At 33.7% G+C, this 24801-nt stretch overlaps 2 protein-coding genes across 2 annotated transcripts in view; both read left to right on the top strand.

Moving 5' to 3' along the window:
• The window catches only part of LOC306651566 (uncharacterized protein), a 517337-nt gene that overhangs the window by 486723 nt on the left and 5813 nt on the right, over nt 1-24801 (top strand). Inside the window, exons 18-20 of the mRNA XM_079124236.1 lie at nt 1607-1678; nt 21763-21827; nt 23048-23148. Of these exons, the coding sequence (XP_078980362.1) occupies nt 1607-1678; nt 21763-21827; nt 23048-23148 (238 nt within the window). The remainder of the gene's footprint in view (nt 1-1606; nt 1679-21762; nt 21828-23047; nt 23149-24801) is intronic.
• On the top strand, nt 15804-16401 carry LOC306651403 (ubiquitin-conjugating enzyme E2 D2-like; the record flags this gene model as incomplete). The annotated part of the gene is made up of 1 exon (XM_079123972.1): nt 15804-16401. Exon 1 carries the CDS (start codon nt 15958-15960, stop codon nt 16399-16401), a length of 444 nt encoding a protein of 147 aa, XP_078980098.1. The 5' UTR covers nt 15804-15957.

Raw genomic sequence — 24801 nt, 5'->3', positions numbered from 1 at the left:
TTTTCCGTGCTAGGGAGTGAACCCAGGGCATCACACATATAAAGCAAGCACTTTACCACTAAACTATATCTCCAGCCCCAAAGCTTGAGCTCTTAACCCCACATCATGCTACCAGGAACTTAAAAATATATATATGCCCTGGTAAAAAAGAAAATAAGGCTTTCTTTAAGGAAGTCATTTTAATTTAACTTATTATGTGTATTTTACAGAGTCATAAAACTTTAAGTGCCAGGAGAGACTTTCTTGATCAAAGCCAGCACCCCTATTTTATAGACAAGTAATTTTAGAAGTGTTTCACCAGAATGGTGTCTGTAATAGTGTCTACTTAACAAATATATATTACATTGAAAAGTATTGAATTAACTGGAAATTCATACTCAATTGAGGGTAATGGTGCAATTATGAGAATGAGGCAGTTTTAGAAAGGGCTGTTGCTATATAGAAGGAAATTCTCAGCCCTATAAAGTGGCTTATAGTAACTATAAGACAACCATTAGAAATTTAAGTTGCAAGGGAGATGATCAAAACCAATGTTGTATTTATTGAGAAAAGATTGCTTTAGGAATTATGCATATGTTTATTTTTTTACCAAAAAGATAATCTTAAAAAATTCTTCTAATAATAGGAATTGTTGTCTAGTACATTAATTACATTCAAGTAGATATCCATACAGGTAACTCTTCTACCAGAAATTTTTACAAAATTTATTATAGTGTGTCTTTTATTTTAGTCATTTTCTATGAGAAAATATTTGTTTATTCATTTCCTTCTGGTAACCTGAAGCCATGAAAATCATTAATTGATGGATGGAGGATTTACATATAAATTTTCTGTTAATTTTAATGAATTTCTTATTTCAAGTGCATGATATCCTAGTACAAGTAGCAAATAAGACATTGGGATTGATCTCAATGAAATAAAAAAAAAACCTGAGTGAGTTTAGGGAGTTAAGATCCTCAAAAAATAATATCAAATAATAACTGTACCATTGAGGCACTTTTAGATCTTTATAGAAATACTTCACTAACATTCAAAGGTGCTCACCCTCTGCCTCTTTCCTTCCCTCCCTCCCCCCTCTCCCTCTCCCCCCTCCAGATAGAAAGATAAATAGAGAAAATTCCATAATCATATATACATCATTTACTTTGGAAACACATGAACCCATAGAAAGAAGACAGACATATTTACCTATATGTGCATATGTCAAAGGGAAAATGAAAAAAATATTGACATTTGAAAGAAACATTAAGGAAGAACCTAATTGTTCTGCAGAAATGTAGACACTAATCATTAACTCTGTTATTATTAAATCATCATATTTTACCCCTTTAATGCTGTGTGACATTTCATTTAAAATCAAGACATTTCTTAATCTTATAAGAAACAAACAGAATATTCTCAGACTGTTGTACTAAAAATCAGTATCTTAATTCAATCTCAGTCACTAATTTATTACCTTTAGCAAGTCATTTTACCTTTCTGGACTTTAAATACAAAAAAGAATTTTACTAGGTGGTTACTGCAACCCCATTGTGGGTTACAGAATTAAATGTTTCAATGGTTGTTGAAGGAAATCTGAATTTTCTGCTTTGTCTTTTTCCCCTAGTGCTTTCCAAGGTACCCATGCAAGAATCAAGAATTTCTATTTTGCTGCTGATTGCTCAGATGAGATGAATTAGTAAGTGATTTTTATTCATTTATTGATTCAATATATATTTATTGAGGATCAATTATGTGATAGTACCTTACTAGATCCAGAGGAAACAATGTTTTTTCTTGAAAGTAAAATTATTTTACCTTCATCCTAATGCATTTTAGTGTACTTGAGGGGAGCTATAATAACTAATAGAAGGCCAGTGTGTTGGAATATGGAGATAAAGGAGCAGCATCTTATGAAATAAGGCTACAAAGGCAGGTATCATCTAGGCTTCAAAGTTCATATGAACCATCAGGTTAATGATTTTTAGTCTATTTCAAGAGCCAGAGTAAGCAAGTAAAAGTTGATCAGAAAGAGGTAATTATATCAGGGCATAAATTGATAAAAAGGAGCAAAGGGCATGTGCACAGACAGGAATAAAGGCTTACTTGGGCTAGAATGGTGGGAATAAAAGAGAAAAAAGTAGATTTATTTAAGATATCTTTGGTAAGTAAAACAAACACTTGGCTATAGCAATTGAGGGAGAGAAATATCAAAGATTATTACTAGGATTCTGGTTTGTGTATCAAGATGAATTTTATTGTAATTTTCAAGGAAAAAGATCATGTTTCTGGGACAAAAATGTAAGTTTGACCTGTGAACATGCAGACTTTGGGGTTCCTTTGAGACATCTTGTGGAGCTTCAGTTAGGCTGTTCCTCTGATTCTGGAGTTTATAAGGGATGAGGTGGATATTTAATTTGGAAATTATCAGCATTGATATGGTACTTAAAGCCATAGGCATAGATGAGAAGAATTAGGACAGTGGTTCTAAAACTTGAGTGTGCATCAGAATATCCTGGAGACCTTATTGAAAGACAGACTCCCTATAGTTTTTGATTCACTGGGTCTAGAGCAGAGGGTGAAAATTCACCTATGTAACAAACCTCTGAGTGATGATACTGGTGCTCCCAGGACTCTGAGAACCACTGGACTAGAGAAGAGGAATAGAATTGCAACATTTTATGAGCAACTAAAGCCTGGAAAGTAGATAGACAGAAAATTCAGAAGATAGGCAGAATTGCAGTGATATTATAGCATAATTTTTATATTCTCCTAGCATTCTATAGCAAAAACATAAAAGCAAAACAAACATGCAGTATTGTGTCCTTATGGAAGGAAAAATGTTGCACTTTCTGAATCAGGAGTTCGTTTTATACCTACAACTTCTTTGCATATGAGATGTTAACCCCAGAAATAATAATATATGAAAATATCTGTAGATATAAGCCTAAGGGCCTGTGTCCCACAACTTATAAATGTTCTTGTCTAAAACGTGCCTTATTTTAAGGAACAGATATTTCAACTAGGGTTGTCTAATATCCATTTTATCATATTTCTCAAGGTAAAACTAAAAACAAGTATGACTTTGAATATTTTACACAAAGTATCCAATCAGCATTCATCAATGATATTTATGCTTTCAATGATACTTAAGACTATAGCATGAACACTCCCAATTACCCACCTCCTCCATCTGTACCCTATCCACCTTCACTTTCCACTCAGTTAATCCCTATCAGGGGATTAATTCACTGATTGGGTTAAGGCTGTCAACCCAATGATTTCTCCTCTAAACTTTCTTGCATTGTCTGTCTCACTTGTGAGCTTTTGGGGAACACTAAATATCTAAACCATAATGGAAATTTCATTGTGGGGTTATTAAGTCCTTTGCAATAAACATTCATATTTATAGACCAAAAAAATGACCATAGCATGAAAAGATGGTATACTATATATGTGTGCCATTTTCCTGTATTGCCAGCAAGGCTTGGGGAACGATTGACACTGACTTTACTGAAGTGCACATTGTATTAAATTTTTTACACTGACATTGTTTGTATAATGAAGAAATATGTATTGTTTAATTGCTTTGTTTTGTTTTGTTTTGCACCAGGGATTGAACCCAGAGGCACTTAACCAGTAAAACATATCCCCACCCTTTTTAAATATTTTATTTAGAGACAGGGTCCTGCTGAGTTGATTAGGGCCTTGTTAAGTTGCTGTGGCTAGATTTGAACGCATTATCCGCCTGCCTTGACCTTCTGAGCCAATTTTTTGAATAATTTTACATGCATTTATGTGAGTTTTGAAAGAATGCCCAATAAAATTGACAAATCATATGTTGGTTAACTTGATTATTCTACTGTCCATAAACTGACTGCAGCTCTATGCCATGAATTAGCTTTAAGTTTATCAACCCTTCAAGTATTTCAAGTAGATCATATTTAATCTGTTTGTATATCAAGTACACTCTCTATGGAGTGGATGAATGCAGATTTCCCTCTTTAAAAAATATATGTATATGTATTTCATGTAAAGAAAATATGCTCTAAAGACATTTAGTTCAAATTAGGTAAAGTTTATTGATATTCTAAACTACATCCTGCAGGTTTAAAGCGTGTTGACTAATGTCATCGATGAACCTTTGATTATAACAGGCTCTTGTGTTCATGTTTAATTAAAATTGAAATTAAATTAACTATAATTTCAAAGGGAAAATTGCTTATGTTTTTATTCAACATGCCAGAAGGAAGGAATGTTCTTCACTTAGTGAGTTTATATAGCCCACTCTCAATTTTAATTACATCCAATTTTATACTGTCACATTGCTACTATCTATAATTTATGCCTCTGAGACACAAGTACAACAATATTGTTACTGTATGGGGAAAAAATAACCTCTTTCTTGACAGCACTAAATTAATAACTTTTTATAAGAAGAAATAAAATTCTACTATCAGAAAAGCTATGCAAATATCCCCAGAGAATGGCATAATTATTAATATAGCAAGAAGCTCCCTGGAAAAACTTTGAAAAATATACTGATGTGAAAACAATAAATATGTTCTATTCTGTCAAGAAATACAGTAGGGATAGTATTTGATATTTGGAAGAAAATCAGGATTAAAAGTAGATTTTTGTTTTATATGAGGGAAAAGATAGGAATATGTTTACAGGCAAAAAATCAATAAAGAGGAAGAAATTGAAGATAATGATGTTAAGCAAATAGCTGTTGAAACAAAGAAAGGAATGAGAGAATGAAATGGACAGTATGTACAGTGGAAATTAGGTTTAAAAAGGAGTAAATGCATAGGTAGGGGTGCAATAAAGTTTATGAAAAAGTTAGGAATAATGGATGACCATGATTGTTTCCCACTTACTGTCTTCATGAAGAAGGAGGCAAGGTGCTCTGAAAAAGTTAAACCCTTTAAAAATATTTAAATGGCACATCAAAGGGTAAATTGAGTCATTGCATTCACAGTGAATAATAGAAATGTACCTGACACATTTCTGCACAAAATATCATCAAAACAATGTTTCAAAGGAAAAGCTGCTTATCCCAGAAAATTAATCTCATTCCTAACTTTTACAGTGTAAGGATAACCTAAGTGAACATATTCTATAGTCAGTACCTCAGAAATAAAACTATGAAAGAATAAAATAATCTTAATATCTGCTTTTTTCTCACCATGATAATTGCTTGGTCTTCTAGTCAAAGAAAAGTTAGAGCTACTCCATGATAACTTGAACTTGAACTTGAAACATGCAAATTATTATGTTAAAATATAAAATAAGAATGGAGATCTCTTGTAAACCATTTTTCAGGAATTTTACGTAATTTAAAAATATATCAAGTATCATTTGGATAATAACGGGTAGCTATAGTATGATTTTTTTTTTCTTGAAAACGTTCCACATCTGGAGAGTGATTTTATTGGAAAAATGGAAGAAGAGGAATATAGGTTGTTTCAATTGAAATAAATAAAATAAATATGCCTCTGTAGAAACATCATAATTTTTAATATACAACTGAAAAGTAAAAATTAAATCTCATCAATTTATGTTACATTTTTTTCCTTGGAAAGTGAGATGGAATAATTTGAAAGCATAACAGTAACTGATAAGTAAAACTGTAGTTTCAGAGATCATGACTAAATTGTCATCTATATCAACACAATTTCTAACATCTAAACTGTGATGTAAAAAGGCATATAAAGTAAATTTGCATTTCCTGTAATAGCAAATCATATCAAACATGATTTTCAATTAAATAAAATTTAATACATAGTTAGATAAAACTTTTCAAAGATCGTGGTGCTTCTCTTCATCTTCATATATGTGAAAATCGGCCCACTGATTGAATTAAGTATTGTGCCCCATATTTGGCAATCCCTTTTAAGACTTCATATTACTCTGATTTTCTGCTTTGTGTGCATAACTTTTTAAATTATATGATATATAATATTTTCACTGAAACAGTTTTTAAATTTAAATATTATGCAACACAGACTTAGATTATCACAGTATTAAACAGTTATTTAAACTTAAATCTAAAGAAGCAATGCTCTGCATAGAATTGATAGGTTTAGAGTGTTGCTTGTTTTTTAATCCAATTAGCTACACAAAAAGAAAAAAGAGTTACACAAAGGCTGCAAATATTGTCATATTCTCTTGTCAATGCTTAAGATGTTTGGGGCAAGTTCATCTGTTAGTTTTCTAAAAAATCTAAGTGGATATTTAATTAAAAGAGAACAACAGAAACATGTTGAATTATCAAACCAGAGCAAATGCTTGATCATCTGGGTGATATTACTTATAAAGACTGAGCAATTGTAGCAGATGAAATTACTCTCAATAGTTAATTTAGATACATGAATTCATTACAGAAAGTCTGCATGCCTATTTGTTTCTGTTTGGCAAGTCAATCATCATTTACTTCTCAGTAAAACAAAATGTAAAGGTTGATAGCCATAACTACAAGCTACTTATACTGTAAGTAAAGCTTATTTGATTAGTGGGATAAACTAAAACAATTCATAAAATCTTTCTATGTGCTTGTAAAGTTAAGTAGAAGATTATTGAATCTTCTTAATCTTGTGGTTATTAACTCAGGATGATGAATATCTGACAAAGCAGATAAGACTAAGTAACTTAGCAAAAAATGAATGTATTTGCTTAATCTATTAATTACAATATAAAACAGAAGACTAAAATCAAGGAGAGTGGCTCAAGATAAAAATCACAGAATAAATACTCCAGATATTCATCTAAAGAAAAACATGAAGGAAAAATTAATAGAAGTTATGTTTTATAATAGAATTAAACCTTTCATACACTAGAAATCTTAGAACCAAAAATATTTTATTAGTCTCTACCAATATGTTATCCAACTTCTTTGACATAGTATGTTGACATAAAACCATCAAGGAATTAATTAAGTAAACAAAAAAAATTCAGATGAACCAGTTCTTAACTTATCTGACCATCAGTGCAATCAAAATGGAAGCATTATTAGAACCTATAGACATAGTCTTGGTTGTTTGCCTTGATTTAGAAATTTATACTGATGTATTAAGCTTGTCACATTACTCTTTGCTTCTCTGTAGGGAAGATTATAATAATTATTCCATGTTATAATTTGCTTCACACATTCAAATTATACAATTTCTACCACTGAGTATAAAAAATATTCTTAATATTAGGTCATACAATCATTTTCTCTGGGCACAATGCAACTAAATTAGAAACAATAAAGGAAAGATATCTGAAAAACCTTCAAATATTCAAAATCAAATTAACTCACCTCTAAATAACACATAGTCCAAGGAAGAAAGCAAAATGAAAATTAGATGTATTTTGGACTGAACAAAATAAAAACAGTACATATCAAAATGTATGAGATGCCATTAAAGAAATACTTAGGCTAATCATGGTGGTAGAAATACAAAGCATGAATGAGTGGGTTCTTTGTCTTGCAAATTCCTTTATTTACAAAATTAAGAGGAGAGGGTCCAACCTTGTGGTCTGACACATCTGCTGGGATGAGGAAGCACTGCAGACTGGGGTTTACTTGGCCATTGCCTATTGCTAGGTTTAAGGGCAAGGGTAACTAAAGAAGGTTGGTGTGGTTGAAGCTGTGAGGAATAGAAACCGATATTCTAACTCAGAAGTCATAAAGTTTAAAGTTGACAGGGCATGACAAGTCACAGGATGTCCTTCAGACCTGATGTTTCTTTTAAGGTTGGCAAGTCCCCCTTACCTCCTTTCCTTCCCAAGGCCCTTATCCTGGCCACCTATGGGAGAGCTATCTTCCTGTCTCAGCGGTGCATGTCTGTAATTCCAGTGACTTCGAAGGCGGAGTCAGAATGATCACAAGTTCAAGATCACCCTCAACAAGTTAGTGAGAACCTCGGCGACTTAGCAAGGCCCTGCTTCTAAACAAAAGAGCTGAGGATATAGTTAGTGGTAGATACCCCTGGGTTTAATTCTCAGTACTAAATTACTATTAGAAAATAAGAAAGGTTTTAAGTTGCTAATCTTGGTCTCAACAATTAAAATATAAATTAAAAAGTTGAGAAAATTAAGCATGAGTGAGGAAATAACATAAAAAGGGAAAATCAAAATAGAAAAATTACATATAGAAAAATTAATGGAACCAAAACCTTGTTCTTTGAGAAGAGTAATATAATTGAACAATCTCTACCTTTAATGATTGGGGGAAAAAAGGGAAGACACAAATTACCAATATCAGGAAATAAAATCAATATGTATTCTAAAAATATTAAAGCTTCATAATGGAATATTCTCAAAGTTTATGCAGGAAGAAACAGAAAGCTTAAATAACCCTACCTCTGTTAAAGAACCTAAGTTTGTAAAAACCTGGCCACCAAACTCTAGGTTGACAGATTCTCTAGTAATTTGTACCCATTAAACAAAAAATATTCACTCTAGTGGAACTTTCCCAGAAGATATTATGAGGCCAACATGGCCCTCATACCAAAATCAGAAAAAGACATTATAAGAAAATTAAAACTAAAACAACAAATATCCCTCATGAATATAGGTGTCAAAATTCTTAACAAAAATTTTCTCAAATTGAATTTTGCAAGATATAAAATATATTATATATCAGGACCAAGTGGGTTTTATCCCAGGAATGTAAGGTTGTATTTATATTCACAAAGCAATCAGTGAAAGTGATGTCGACAAGGTGGTGAACAAGGAAACTTTAGGTCCTCACTCTGCCACAGAGACATTAAGTAATATATGTACCAGATTAACTTTGTGAGAATTCTACAGACCCATTCAGGAGTTATAGCATCTAGATTAACATAAACCTAAAAGAAATCTCAGTGAAAAAAGCTGAAATGTCCATGGCATTGTGTAAGCCCCTTTGTGCCCCTCTAACTTCCAATCTATTGTGGAAAATCTACTGTGAGCAGACTTCCCACACAATCCAACTCTGGTTGGAAAAAAATATTAGATCGAGTTTCCAACATTCTGGTTATTTGGGGGGCTGCTGAAGTACTGACTTGCCTAGCCCAAGAGCATTGATTGAACTGATTGCGTTATGAAGCTGCTGAAACAGATGCAATTATGGCAACACATTAAAGCTAAAATTCCACAGACAGAAGAGGTGGGAAAAGAGGTTATAGACGTCTAAAGAAGATAGAAGAAAAAACTTTTTAGGGATTTGAGATGGCTAAAAGTACATGAACAAGTCTAAAAAACACACAGAAAAAGAATAACAGGCCCTAGAATCTAGTTGACCTGATCAGTGAAGGTTTTCCCCTACATGAAGTTCATCATGTGTAAAGACTGAGGTGGTTGTTTTGTCAAATTCCCAAATCTCAAAAAATAATTACAAGGCCTAAAAAGAAGTAAGAAAACATGGCCCCATGAAAGAATCAAAAAAACTCTGAAAATCAACCCTAAAAAAATATATCTAGGTGCTGCCTGACAAGAAATTTTAAATAAGTTTATAAAGGTGCTAAATAAGTTTTTGAAAATAACACAAACAACTAAAGGAAATATGGAGAAGTATTATGCATGGAAAAATGAGAATATCATGAAAAAGATAAAAACTATAAAAAAGAACCAAGCAGAAATTCTTGAACTTAGAAATACAAAAGTGAAATGAAAAATTTATTAGAGGTATTCAGCAGCAGACTTGATCAAGCAAAAGAAAGAATCACTCAATTGAAGACATGTTAATTGAAATCATTGAGTTAAAGGAGCAAAAAGAATTCTATATTTGAATTTTCATGAAAACTACTTATAATCAGTGAGTTTAGTAAAGTTGCAAGATTCAAAATCCATATACAAAATTCATTTCTATTTCCATATATCAGCATCAAAAAGTCAGTTTTTATATTTTAAAATATAATTTAAAAGGTCAAAGTATATAAAATGCTCAGAAATTATAAAAAATAATGTACAATATCTCTATGTTGAGAAATGCAAAATATTCCTGAAGAAACTGAAAGTAAACTTCAATAAACTGAAAATTCATTATGTTTGTAAGTCAAAAGTTTAAATATCATTACCCTAGCATTCCCCCACAAATTAATCTATAGATTTCATTGCAATTTCAGTCAGAATTTCAGCAGCCTTTTTAAAAGACATTAGAAAGCTGGTTCTAAAATCCATATGAAATCACAAAGAACATAAAATAGCCAAAACAATTATTTAAACAGAAGAAATTTGGATATCTACCACAATCTGATTTCAAAATTTAATATAAAGCTACAAAAATAAATACAGTGTAATCCTTGGATAATGATAGACAAATAGATCAATACAGCACAAGGGAAAGTCCAGAAATAGACAATACATATATGGACAATTGATACTCAATAAAAGTACAAATCAACTCAGTACCAAAAGGATAGACATTTTAATTATGCTGAAAAAAATGAATATCCATATTAAAAAAAAGAACTTTAATCTACAACTCAGGGCATATAAAATATTAACTAAAATGGATCACAGACAAAAATCTAAAACTTAAAAGTATAAAGCTCTTAGAAAAATATATAGGATAAATTCTTTGTTGACTTGGTTGAAGCAAAGGTTTAGTATATAAAACACCAAAATTATAATCCACAAATGAAAATATTAAAAATTGGACTTTATCTAAATAAAAATATGATCTTTGCTAATGTTAAGAGAATTAAAACACAAGCCGTAGTCAGAAGGAGAAAATATTTGTAAGTCATATACTTGATAATGTACTTGTAACCAGAATATATACAGAACTATCAATATTCAATAACTGAAAATAAACTACCCAAATAAAATGGGCAAAATATTTGAACAGACACCTTATTTCATAAGATATACAGATGATAAATAAACACATGAAATAATAGTCAACATTATTCAATCACAGTACCACAATGATACCACTTGATGCTTATTAGAATGTCTAAGACACAAAATACTAACAATACCATGTGTTATTGAAAATACAGAGTGAAGAACATTCATACATCACTGTTTGGAATGAAAATGCTACAATCATTTTGAAATCCAGTTGAGCAGTTACTTATAAAGTTAAACATACACTTAACACATATTCCAGCCATTACAGTCCTAGATATTCATCCAAAAGCAATAAAAGCATATGGTTACAGAAAGACTCGTACACAAATGTTCATAGCAACTTTATTCATAGTGGCCCAAAATTGAAAGCAATTAAATGACCACCAATAGGTAAGTGGATGAACAAACTGGTGTACATACACATAGTGGAATATGACTCACACATAAGAACACTTCAACTGATGATGCAGGCAACAATATGGACAAATCTCAAAATAATTACACTAAGTGAAATAAACCAACTAGGAAACACATACTGCATGACTTTATATATATTATATAAAACTCAGACTTTGACAAAAGGTGACTTGGTGGTTATATGTTATGGGGTGAGTAAAGGAGAGTTTATGAAGGGACACAAAATTTTGCGGGAAGATGAATATGTGCATTTTCTTGATTGTTGTGATAGTTTCACAGTTGTATACATATCAAATTGTGCACTTAAAACATACAGTTGATAGTATGTTAGTTATACCTCTATAAATCTATTTTTCTAAATGGATTAAAAATAGACTGAACAATTGTCCTAATTTTTTTTTTCTGGAAAGTTTCAAATCAACAGTATTTCAAACTTCTGAATAATTTAGAGTTCCTTTTTCTTTAGAATTTATCTAACAATTCCTACCACTAGCCTCTCTGATATTCCTTAAGTAACTCTTCTGTCTTGTGATTCTTTATAATTTTTATTGGAGCACCTTTTCCCTTGTTGGATCAGCTCAGAATCTACTCTCTCATTGGACCTATCCAAAACATCTAACTAACCTTTATGACCTATTTACGATCTAATTCCTGAAGAAACCATGAACGCAAGCCTAACTAAATCTAGCATCCTACCTTGTAGCATATTTTTTTTTCTTGAATGACAACACTAACACTCAACAATATAATAGCTTACATTGTCAACTGATTGTTCAATTGGCATGATTAGTATGGTATTTCCAACATAAACATACAGACATTAAAAAAAAAAGAAAATCAAGTCACCTTCATTTGTATGGCCCCTGTTACCTAGGATCCTCTTGAGCACACATCAGTAACATAAGATCATTAACCATAGCATGTGGATGAATTTTTGAGGATCCTTAAGCCCAAATTCTCTGATGTAAGCTGCCAATTACATTGCTTTGCTTTAAGCCAATCGTTCTCAAAGTACTACTCACAGGCCAGGATCATCAGCATCACCTGGAGTGACAGCTGATTTTGAGTTTTAAAGTTTGGACACACTCTGTTTTTTAAAAAGCCCTCCAGATGATCCTGATAAAAGCTCAAGTTTGAGAAACACTTTAGACACAACAACCTTATTAAACTTTTAGATATTGATTTTTTATAACTTTCCTGATTTAAAAAAATTCAAAATTCATTAATTATATCAACTTCTCCCAGGATCATGGGAGATTAAATAATCAGTTACTGAGCTGTGATTTTTCTCTAATAACTAAATGTAACACTTGGGCTAGACACAGTGATGGAAGATGAAAAACAGTTGATAGATATTAACCTATTCTAACCCATACATTTTAAGCTGAATGCTAGCATTATGAGTGACCTTTGATTAGTAATGAACTCTAGAGATAGTATGAAAGCAAGCATTGCCTTAACAGAATTTTCTTTGGGTAATGAAATAAGGCTGTCTCTTTGTGGAATTAAATATGTGTTTCAATAACACGCCACATTGAAAGGATGCTTGTATCATTTTTATTCCTAAAATTTTGAAAGCTCATTATCTATAATGAAAGTGTAATAGTGACTGTATCTGAAGAAAGCAATATGCCCTTATGACTAAACTCTAAGAGAAGCATTCCATTATGTCATATGAAAGGGAAAGTGGCTTTGAACTGTCATTGAGGGCTTGTCAAATGAAGAATAATGCAATAGAAACCCACTATATTGCTTTTTGTTTTTGTTGTGGTATAATATCTCATAACCTATACTGTTTATGACCTAAATTGTAGGTTATGTAGAGAAATGGAAATTATAACATTTTATATCAATCCCTGCCCAAATTATATCATTTAACTTTTAATGAATGCATGCATTCCTCCAGAAAATATTGAGTACCTAGTATACACTAGGCAATAAGAGGACAAAAAATATCCAGGCCAATCCTATTATCAGAGATCTATGAGATTGGTTAAGAGGGTGAACATTTAGACAATGACAGTGTAGTATAATATATGCTGTATTAGAAGAACAAAAAAAGTTTTTGTGTAGCAGAAAAATGTTTAATTTTCCCTGGGGAGGAATTAGCAGGACGGCTTTGAAGTTAAGAATTCATCCCGAAGGTGATGGAGAACTATTGAAACACACACACACAATGATAGGAAATGATTTATGTTTTGGGAAGATTATTCTACATGGCAGTATTTAAGATGGATTTGAGAGCTGGAAGACTGGCAGTATAAACACTCATTAAACATATATTTTTGTGGTCAGGCATAATAGCACATGTGTGCAGCTCCAGCTACTCTAGAGACCAAGGTAGAGAAATCAAGAGTTCCAGGCTAGGATGGACCTGGGTAACATGCAATATATGGAGACTCTGTCTCAAAAACATAATTATGCGTGTGTGCATAAAATCATATTTGGGTGATAAATGATTACATAACTAAATGAAGACAGCCACAATGGGGATGAAATTGAATGTAAAAAGGTGTATTGCACAGAAAGCATATGAGGATCATGGTCACACTTTCCTTTCCTATAGAGAATTCACACAAGATTACATGATCCTGATACCCAGTCCAATAAAAAATTTGGCATTAATCACATCCCATACTGCAAAATAATTTTCAAATCTCATTCCTGTGGAAAAAGATACCTTTGAACTCTTATCTCAGAAGTTTGCAATTTTACATATGATTTCTACACAAGGGAGTAGCCTTGATATTCTTTTTGAATGTACTTACAAAATGTTATTTTAAATGTAGAGTTTTAAATTGCTATTCAGCACAGTGACATGAATAGTTTACCTTCAGAACAACAATAACAAAAAAAAAAAATACTCTTCTTGTGAAGTAGAGGAAGGTAAACCAGGGGAAGGAAGGAGGAATGGGAAAGGGAAGGAACAGCAGAATGTAACTAACCAAACTATCTCATATATATGTATGAACATATCTCAATGAATTCCAGTATTATGTATAACTATAATACACCAATTTAAAAAATAAGTAAATAACAACAAATGGAACACTGAAATAGTACATTAATTTAAAAGTACAATTGCTAAAAATTTTATTGTTGATTATGCTGTTAATTTTAGGACTTTTAAATAAAATGTTATATGAGGATTAAAAATGGGAAAAAAAAAATGTTCTTTGGTACCATATAACACCAGAAGTCTCTGAGAGTTCCTTTCAATGAGTTAGACACTTGATAGCATTATTTTTTATTTTTTTAATTTATTTATTTTGCGGTGTTGGGGATCAAATCCAGGGCTTTGGGCTTGCAAGGCAAGCAGTCTACCGACTGAGCTATCTCCCCAGCCCTTTATAGCATTATTTAAAAATCGAGTCACACTTCTACATTCTTCCCCTTGTATTGTCAAGTAATTCTTATCTTGCTTTCCTATGTTGGTTGAATAGGTATATTAATTTTGCAGCAGGAAATTTTCATAACTGAATATTCAGCACAAGTGCAACTGTAATCTACTATTTTCTTAGCAAAATTTAAGAACTGTTTATTAATTATGGAAAGGAATTGAATGGCAAACAGACTAACCTATTTTGATAGTACTTATCTGGCTTTACATTTCTATACGTAAAATCAATATATGTATAGGAAACTATCAAGAATTGAAAAGATTCTGTTCTGCAGTCACGTTGCTGTTAGAACTATCATCCCTCCCCAAATGACTGCATTCGTAAAGAACAATAACTACAGCGCATATATATATACCAGATGATCTACTGATTTATTTTCCTTCCTTTCTTCCTCCCTCACAACCTGTTCTGTCAGTAGTTCTTCAAACATTAAATTTATTTCAACTCCAAATCGAAAATTTGAAGGCTTTAAATCTTCATAAAAATAAATTCACCAAAATATTATCAAAAGTTACTGTAAAATGTATTATCCCGAACTTACAAATGCTGAGGTTGTATGTACAAGAGGCTATCCCTGTTAGGAAATACACACGTAAGTCCAGTCCACAGCCTGGGTACCTTACTCTCAAAGATGGACAGAGAGAGAGATCAGGATCAAGTCAAAGCAGTAGCACCTGCGTTCCAGGCAGGTGAGCCAAGGGAAAGGAAGGGGCCTTCGTCCAACTGGTCCTACCATCCCGGTAACTGGGCGGAGGGCGGCGCGTAGTGACCCTCCCCGCCACTCGGAGAGCGTGCCAGGCAGCGGAGCGCGGGGAGTCCCGCACTGCCCCCACCCCCACCCTTGACCCCCTCCCTCCGCGCTCCGCCCCCGCCCCTCGGGACTCCTCGGGGCGCGGGGGCGGCGACGCAGCGCGGCTCCGTCAGGGCGGCCTCTGTGACCTCACAGAGCCGATCCCCTCCTGTTGCCAGGGCCCGGATGTGGGCGTCAGGGGCCAGCGGCAGCAGCGGGCTGCCCTGGACAGGAGCAGGGGCCTCTCTGGGCAGCAGCGTCCTAAGGAGGCGCGGCCTCCCTGCAACGGAATTTTTAGCTCCAGAAGGCACGTCGACAGCGGCCCTGAACCACAGGTGTTCTGCAGAGCCTCAGGTGCAGGGGCGCGCCCCTTTCCCTCCGGGTCTCGGCAGCCTCTCGGCTCCTGACCGGCGCCACTCAGACCCCGCGACCAGCACCGGCACCCCAGTGCTGCCATCCGCCCCGCCGCACCCTGCACCCCTCGGTCGCGATCGCCGACTTCCTCCACAAGCGCCAGCCCCTGTGCCAGGCAGTGGCCACCCCGCGATGGCTCTGAAGCGCATTCACAAGGAGCTCCTAGACCTGGCTCGAGACCCCCCAGCCCAGTGCTCTGCAGGGCCCGTGGGGAACGATATGTTCCGTTGGCAAGCTGCCATCATGGGGCCCAACGACAGTCCCTACCAGGGAGGGGTCTTTTTTCTGTCCATACAGTTTCCATCTGATTATCCCTTCAAACCACCCAAGATCACGTTCATCACTCGAATTTACCATCCGAATATCAACAGAAGCGGGAGCATCTGTCTAGACATCCTTAGATCGGAGTGGTCGCCAGCGCTGACAATTTCTAAAGTGCTGTTGTCCATCTGCTCTATGTTGTGCGACCCAAACCCGGATGATCCTTTGGTTCCTGAAATTGCTAAAATCTATCTAAAGGACAGGAGAAAGTATGACAGAGTCGCTCGAGAGTGGACCGAAAAATATGCCATGTGATTTCCAAATATAATGCCAATCCTTCGCCATCGCCATAATAATAAATCCAAAATTGACAATTCAATTAATTGGTGGTCCTTTGATTACTTTCTATGAAGTGAGGTCTCCCCCATCCTTCTGGGCATTCACTGTAAAATTTTCACATCTGGGCACAAGGGAACGGAATTGGGTAAAGAGGGGAGGAGCAGGAAGGGGAGGACTGTGGGAAAGGGCTGGGGCGAAGGGAGGGGGAAGTGCTAGGTTCTTGGAAGTTGTCTGGGGAGTAGGAGGGTGGAGGTGAAAAAAAGAATATGAAGCCAGTTTCAATTTAGTTTTGACTGAAGACTTTTTTAATGGTTTAGAATTGAAAAAGATCAAGAGGGTTGTGTCTTAGGGATGAGGAGAGCAATTCCACCTCAGCCTAGCAGTGGGAAAACTGTGGAGTCTAGAACTGACAGGTAGGAAATTCTGAGTGAAAATTACAAAACTAGGCATCCATTTCATTCTGAAGAACTTAGGCCTTTAGGTATTTTGGTTTTGGTCAAGATTAATATTAACCCACAGCCTTTATTTTGAGGTACAGACTTAACTGACGGAAAACCAGATGGCTTAATAGTTGCTACAAATAAATGTTTTGATCCCAGTTTTCTACCTCCCACTTCTTCTATTCCCACAATTTTACCCACTCTGCCTTTTTCCCATCCTCTGGATTATATATGACTTCTCTGGACATACCTACTGGGCTCTAATTTGTCTTGTTTTCACAAGAACCATGTACATTCTGAGATTTTTACACAGCTTGCAAGCCTTCAAGTTAACCTGTCAGCATTTAGGTGGAGGCTGGAAGAATGACAGAGACTCCTGGGTTTGCGACAAAGGCCTTTATTAATCCTGGCACAGCAAGGAGGCAGCATGAGCTTCACTGATGTAGGTTCCCCTTACCCCACAAATCCCAAGGGGGAGATGTGTATCAGACCAGGAGGCTGCTGCACACACAGAGGGTTTCTGTCACAGCTGAGCAGCCCCAGTCTTTGAAGGAGCATGCTAGAAAACCTGCCCCGTCTTTGGCCCGAGAGAGATGTTCTTATTAACCTGATCCGAAAACAAATCAACTCTGTCCTGGAGGGCTCTCTATCTTCTCAGGCTGTCTGCTGTACAAATATTCCTCAATAAAGCAGTTTAAAGAGGAAAAAAAAATATATTCAACATGGTACTAAAATTTTAATAATCCTTTCTTACCCACTGTAGCACAATTTTATATCTTTTCAGTTTTTAATATTCTGAAAAGGAAAATCAGTTATTAAATAAAGATCAGTAAGTACATCTGTAAGAAAATGTACATTATTTATATTAAAAAAATCTTGCTAGTCCAAGATAAATGTTGTCATAATATGTACAGAAATATGGAAAATTGCACTCTGGTAGTTTGAAGAATAGTAATTTTCAAAACTTTAAGTTTCTAAAAGAAAGTTTATAACATCTCCAGAAAAAGAGGACAACAATCCTTGCTCAGCAGGGAAAATATATGTGTAGTTTCTTACTGCTTTCATGAACATTTAAAAATAATTCACATGGATGATGACAATGCTATTGACATTATATTTTAAATAAATACCAAATTTTCTTTTAGCTGGAGCACAAAGAAAAAACAAAAACTAATTTCTGATATACAATCCTGTGAAAATTACATTAATTTCTCACTTGAGAAAAATTTTAATTTCTAAATAAGATTTTTCTTTTTAAAATTCATTTTGAAAATGTAAATTTAAATTTAGTATCTTATCTATAATGTATTATTTTCAAGGGACAATGAAGGAGTTATAGTTTTCAAAAGATTTGCTAAAATCACTTATTTCAGATTTTTAAAATATTCATTAAACCAACCATTAAATATACGTGAAAAATTGAATTCTATGTCAAAGATAACACCTAAAACATAAAATTTCTCTTTTTCCTATACATTAAAGAAACATTAAAGAATGTCTAATAAAACATTCTGAAATGTTGGAAATATTCTATATGTACACTATTCAATGCAGTAACCACTAGGCACAAGTGTCTATGGAACACTTGAAATTGAGAGAAGGAAAGAGAATTCTGTCTTAATACAGTTCTTACTAAAAACTTTATTTTTTGCTTAGTTTGCAAGTAAATGCTCTGTAATCTTTGTTCTTTAGTTTTTTCATGCCTCTAAGAGAATATTAACAAAATATTTACATTATATGCAAAAACTCTAAGTGAATAAAATATCTACCCATGTCACTAAATATCATTAATATATTAATCACACCAAGAATTTGTTTAATATGACAAGGCAGTTAAAACATGGGCAGTTAAGTAACTCTAATACAGAATTTAGGATTATAGTCTTCCCAAGAGCCTAACAGAAATTTGTGTTGTAAAGTTACAATATGTATCTTTAAGTTATCAATATAGATCATCAATAATAATAACCAGAAGTTTTAGAATAAAATTATCTCATAGTATTATGCTTTTTCCTGTTATAATTCATAGTTACTAATTATATTGTCTGTTATTTTGATTCAAATGCAGTATTTTTAATACAAAAAATATACCCACATAATAGTAAATATTTGAGGCTAAACAGTGCAGTCTAAGCAGGACATGTTGAGAAGATCAAAATGACAATATCAGTATGGTAACACTTTCTTATTAGAATATGTAGTGTTCCATTTTATTCACACTGTTCACTACAATCTTGATCTGTTAATCTTCACCCACCAGTTTCTAAATTTCAGTAAAATAAATAATGAAATGTTAAAAATTTTATTTGGATTAGGAGAGGAGGGAATGATCTTATTCTTTTATCAGTATTTTCAGAAGCAGAATAAACTGAACTCCTGTGGGGAAAGGATTCAATCCTAAGCATCAAAAGGCATAGCTTTTTCCTAGTAAAAACTACTAAATTCTTTCTAAAACAAAGAGTCCAGTGTAAAATTAGTATTTTCAGTTTACTAAGTGCTTGGCATTATTTTTAAAGTCATTACTTATATGTTTTGGGAATAGGAAATTATGACTGAATTTTGCCTCTGTAGACACCATCAGGTCAGTGCTTCATCTTGAAAATTGTGCTATAAACAGATGGTTGCTGATTATTCTCTGAATTTCAGTAGTGTCCCTGGTGATATTTCCTTTTTCATCATGAATTTTAGCAATTAAAAAAGTTTTTTCCCCTCTTTCTGTTGGTTAACTTGGCTAAGAGTTTAATAAATTTTATTTTTTCAAAGACCAACTTTTGTTTTGTTGATTTTTAATTTTTTTGTTTCAGTTTCATTGATTTTAACTCGGATTTTAAATATTTCCTGTCTTCTACTGCTTTTTGGTTGATTTGTTCTTCTTGTTCTAGGGCCCTGAGATGTAATGTTAGATTATTTATTTGGTGATTTTCTATTCCTTAAATGAATATGCTCAATCCTATGAACTTTCCTCCTAGAACTGCCTTCATGGTGTCCCAGGGATTTGAATATGTTGTGTTGCTGTTCTCATTTACTTCTAATTATTTTTTTAAATTTCATCCTTAATTTCTTCTGGTATCCATTTATCTTTTAATAGTGTATTATTTGGTCTCCAGGTTTTGGAGTAGCTTCTATTTATATTTTATAATTGATTTCTAATTTCATTCCATTATGAAATGATAGGATGCAAGGTATTACCTCTATGGTTTTTGTATTTGCTGGGAGTTGCACTGTGGCCTAGGATATGGTCTATTTTAGAAAATGATCCATGTGCTGTTGAGAAGAAAGTGTATTCAGTCACTGATGGGCGAAATATTGTATATATGACTATTAAGTCTAAACTATTGATTGTATTTTTTAGTTCTATAAGTTTATTTGTTTAGATTTTTGGTTAGATCTATCCAGTGATGAGAGAGATATGTTAAAGTCACCCCTTATTATTGTGTTGTGGTCTATTTGATTCTTGATATTGAGAAGGGTTGGTTTGATATACATAGATGTTCCATTGTTTGGGGCATAAGTATTTATCATTGTTATTTCTTGTGGTTGTAAAATTATTAAGTAGTATGAAATGTTCTTCTTTGTCCCTTCTGATTAACTTTGGCTTGAAGTCCACTTTATCTGATATGAATATAGAAACCCCTACTTGCTTAAAAAACCCATGTGAATTATATGTTTTCTCTCATCCATTTGCCTTCAGTCTGTGAATGTCTTTGCCTATAAGGTGAGTCTTTTGCAGACAGCATATTGTTGGCTCTTGTTTTTAATTCAATCTGCCAGGCTATCCCTTTTAATGGATGAGATTAAATCATTTACATTCAATATTATTATTGAAAAATATTTTTTATTCCTTATCATTTTGATTTATTTTTTATTTTTAATATGTATTAGTTTCTCCTTTGATTGACCATTCTTCTAGTGTAGTCCCTCCCTTTGCTGGTTTTAAATTTAATTTTTATTTCTGTAATAATTTTTGTTGTACATGGACACAGTACCTTTATTTTATTTAATTATTTCCTTGTGGTGCTGAGTATCAAACCCAATGCCTCACACATTCAAGGCAAGTGCTCTACCACTGAGCTAAAACCCAGTCCTCAATTTTATTTTTTTATTTATTCTTCATGAAACATATTATGAGTATGTTTTATAGTGCAGGTTTTCTAGTTGTGAATTCTTTTAAATTTATTTATCTTGAAACGTTTCATCATCAAATCTGAAGCTTAATTTTGCTGGGTGTAATATTCTTTGTTGGCATCCATTTTCTTTCAGCTCTTAGTATATATTATTCAAAGACCTCCTAATTTTAGGGTTGAGAAATCAGATGAAATCCAGATTGGTTTACCTCTGAATGTGACTATAGTATTTAGCTTTCTAATATTGGTGACATGGAGAGCATAGAAAGTATGCAACCACCAATGATGTAGCTTTCTTTAATATCATTTTTAGAGAAGGTTCTTATATAATTTTTAGAGGCCTCAAATCATGAAATTTGTTTTTTTTTTTTCATTCTGGTTATTACTCTATTATTAATTTAAAATTTCACCCTAAGGAAAATTAATGTCTACGGAACTCTTTGGCATTTGATGCTAATGCTTTATCCCTTTGAATTTTAATGTACCTCTAATGATATTTAGAAATTGTATCTTGTAGAGTTAAAGATTGTAGGTTCTGAATATACACTGCCCAGATTATGAGCATTACCACTTAGTAACTGTTTGAACTCAGGCATACTACTTAACCTCTCTGATCCTCAGATTTCTCATCTGTTAAATGGGAATAATAATAGTTCCTACCTCTTATGATTTATACATTAACTGAGAAAGTATCATGCACATCACAATCACTCATATTGATTGACTGTTATTAGTAACTATTTCCTTTTTTTTCTCCTTTGGATTTGTTTCAGTTGGGTTAGTCAAATGTTACAGTTAGCATATGGTTCCTCCTTTGGAGATGCAGCTGCTAATGCAGGTAAGGACTTCAAAGTTCCAATGATTTGCACAGTTTAGAAAATGCAAAAACATGATTTAAAACTAATCTCATTGGTAAGACATTTTTCCATAGGTATTGTTCCTTTTTATTTGCTTCTCACTTACTTTACTTCTTGACTCTCTGACCATGTAATTAAAAGTACAAACGATTTCTAGCCTATTCGCCAGAGATTTCACCATCATAAACATAGTGCAACACGTATCCCTGTGCACTTGTGCAATTCTGCATACAAATATTTTCTAAATTCCAGATGAAAAAATTCTCAAAGGATAAAAATCAGGATTAGATTAACCAAATTGATGTAGTCCTTAGTATTACTGTTTACCTTTATAAAACAATAAATATCACCTGATCACTTCCACTGATAGAAGAATCAAGTATAGAGTAATTTTGATATCAAATACACATAGTATTATTTAAAACATTCTCCATTTCAAGTATTCATTATTGTCAATAATTTTTAAAAATCTTTTATGTAAGCTAATGTGGATAGTAAAGGAAAAACAAAGGGGACAAGGCTTATACAGTAGCATTACACATACATTTTTACTAATTTTAATATTCATCTAAAAGCAAGTATAAATGAATTACCAAATACCAATATTTAGTGATCAAAAGTCATAAAACTTTATTGCACAGTTAAAAGTTACAGAATATGAATAAATTAACAAGAAAAATTATCTGAAAGGAGCTATCTAAAAAGAACAAATAGTAAGTAAATTAATTAATTAAAAGGAGCTATTCCAGATAACCAATTACTCAGTGAAATACTCCACCAATGCACAGATTTATACACATAGACAGCAATGAACAGCAGGAATGCTCCGTCTGTGCGTACTACCTTAACCACTGTTTCCATAGTTGAGCTCAATTTCAGTTATCTTAAAATCAGTAGTTTATTGAATGCCTCAGAAAGAAGTATCTGTATATGGTTATTTAACAAAATCCTGGATACATCATTAGCACTCTGTGTAACAAAAATTTCCATACTATTTCAAAATATCAACCACTGTCATCCTTAGGTAGGTAGGCTGTTATGTGCTCACAGGGAAGAAAAGAATAAAAACATTCCTATTTTTATCTGCCACCATCACACTGTTCAAACTCTAGCATATATTTAAGACTATGAGAAAATGTGCCAACCTACAAGGTAACTTGGATAGACTTTTCAAACTCAGAGCCCTATTTTTTCCTTACAGAATACAGACGTATAGGTGCTATGATTTATGCAAAATGTGTTTTGGCCTTGAAGAAAGACTTCCCTGTGATTTGGTGTGATAACTGCCATGAAGCAACTACTGTAAGTACTACCATTTTAACATTGCTCAGCAGCAACCACATTCAAAAAACTCAGATTTTTTTGTTGTTTAAAAGTGTATTCAAGTCTAGGGCTATAGCAACTTGCCTAGCATGTGTGAGACACTGGGTTCATTCCTTAGAACCACATAAAAATAAGCAAAATAAAGGTATTCTGTCCATTACAACTACAAAACAAATTTAAAAGTAAAATAAAAGTGCATTCGGTCAGTTATGGTGCACATGCCTGTAATCCCAGCAGCTTGGGAGGCTGAGGCAAGAGGATCAAAAGTTCAAAGCCAGCCTCAGCAACTTAGCAAGGTCCTAAGCAACTTATCAAGGCCCAGTCTCAAAATAAAAAAATAAATAAATAAAATAGGCTGAGGATGTGACTCGGTGATTAAGTGCCCCTGTGTTCAATCCCCTGTATTAAAAGAAAAAAAAAATGCATTCAGCAATAAAACATGTATTCATAGCATAATGAAGTATCTGTATAAAAAATCTTAGTGTGAAATATGAATACCTCTTCTAGAAAATAGAATAGTACAATGCATAGAGAAAAACAGTAAAAGAAGGAGGACAATAATGTTCCTCTGATTTACTTTATTTATTAGCTGGTATGTTTGAACCTGATATGCCAAGTTGGTAGTTAACATGTGTAGATTTTTGTTTCTTTGAGCATTAAAAAGGATGGAATCAGACCAGAGACTCTGCAGATTATAGAAGAAAAAGTAGGTCCCGATCTTCAACATGTCGGCCTAGGACCAGACTTCCTCAACAGGACTCACATAGCACAAGAAATAAAAGCAAGAATCAATAACTGGGATAGATTCAAACTAAAAAGCTTTCTCTCAGCAAAGGAAACTATCAGTAATGTGAAGAAAGAGCCTACAGAGTGGGAGAATATCTTTGCCAATCATACTTTAGATAGAGCACTAATCTCCAGAATCTATAAAGAACTCAAAAACCTCTACACCAACAATACAAATAATCCAATCGACAAATGGGCTAAGGAAATGAACAGACACTTCACAGAAGAAGATGTACAAGCAATCAATAAACATATGAAAAAAAATGTTCAACATCTCTAGTAATAAGAGAAATGCAAATCAAAACCACCCTAAGATTCCATCTCACCCCAATTAGAATGGCGATTATCAAAAATACAAGCAACAGGTGTTGGCGAGGATGTGGGGAGAAAGGTACACTCATACATTGCTGGTGGGGCTGCAAATTAGTGCAGCCACTCTGGAAAGCAGTGTGGAGATTCCTTAGAAAACTTGGAATGGACCCTCCATTTGACCCAGCTATCCCACTCCTTGGCCTATACCCAAAGGATCTAAAATCAGCATACTACAGAGATACAGCCACATCAATGTTCATAGCTGCTCAATTCACAATAGCCAGACTATGGAACCAACCTAGATGCCCTTCAATTGACGAGTGGATAAAGAAACTGTGGTATATATACACAATGGAATATTACTCAGCCATAAAGAATGACAAAATTATGGCATTTGCAGGCAAATGGATGAAATTGGAGAATATCATGCTAAGTGAGATAAGCCAATCTCAAAAAGACAAGGGACGAATGATATCGCTAATAAGTGGAGGATGACACATAATGGGGGGGAGGGAAGTGTTAGTGTTAGGGTTA

The sequence above is a fragment of the Sciurus vulgaris genome (genome assembly GCF_902686455.1).
Source record: "Sciurus vulgaris genome assembly, chromosome: X".
Taxonomy (NCBI): domain Eukaryota; kingdom Metazoa; phylum Chordata; class Mammalia; order Rodentia; family Sciuridae; genus Sciurus; species Sciurus vulgaris.
This window is presented reverse-complemented; position numbering and strand designations above follow the sequence as displayed.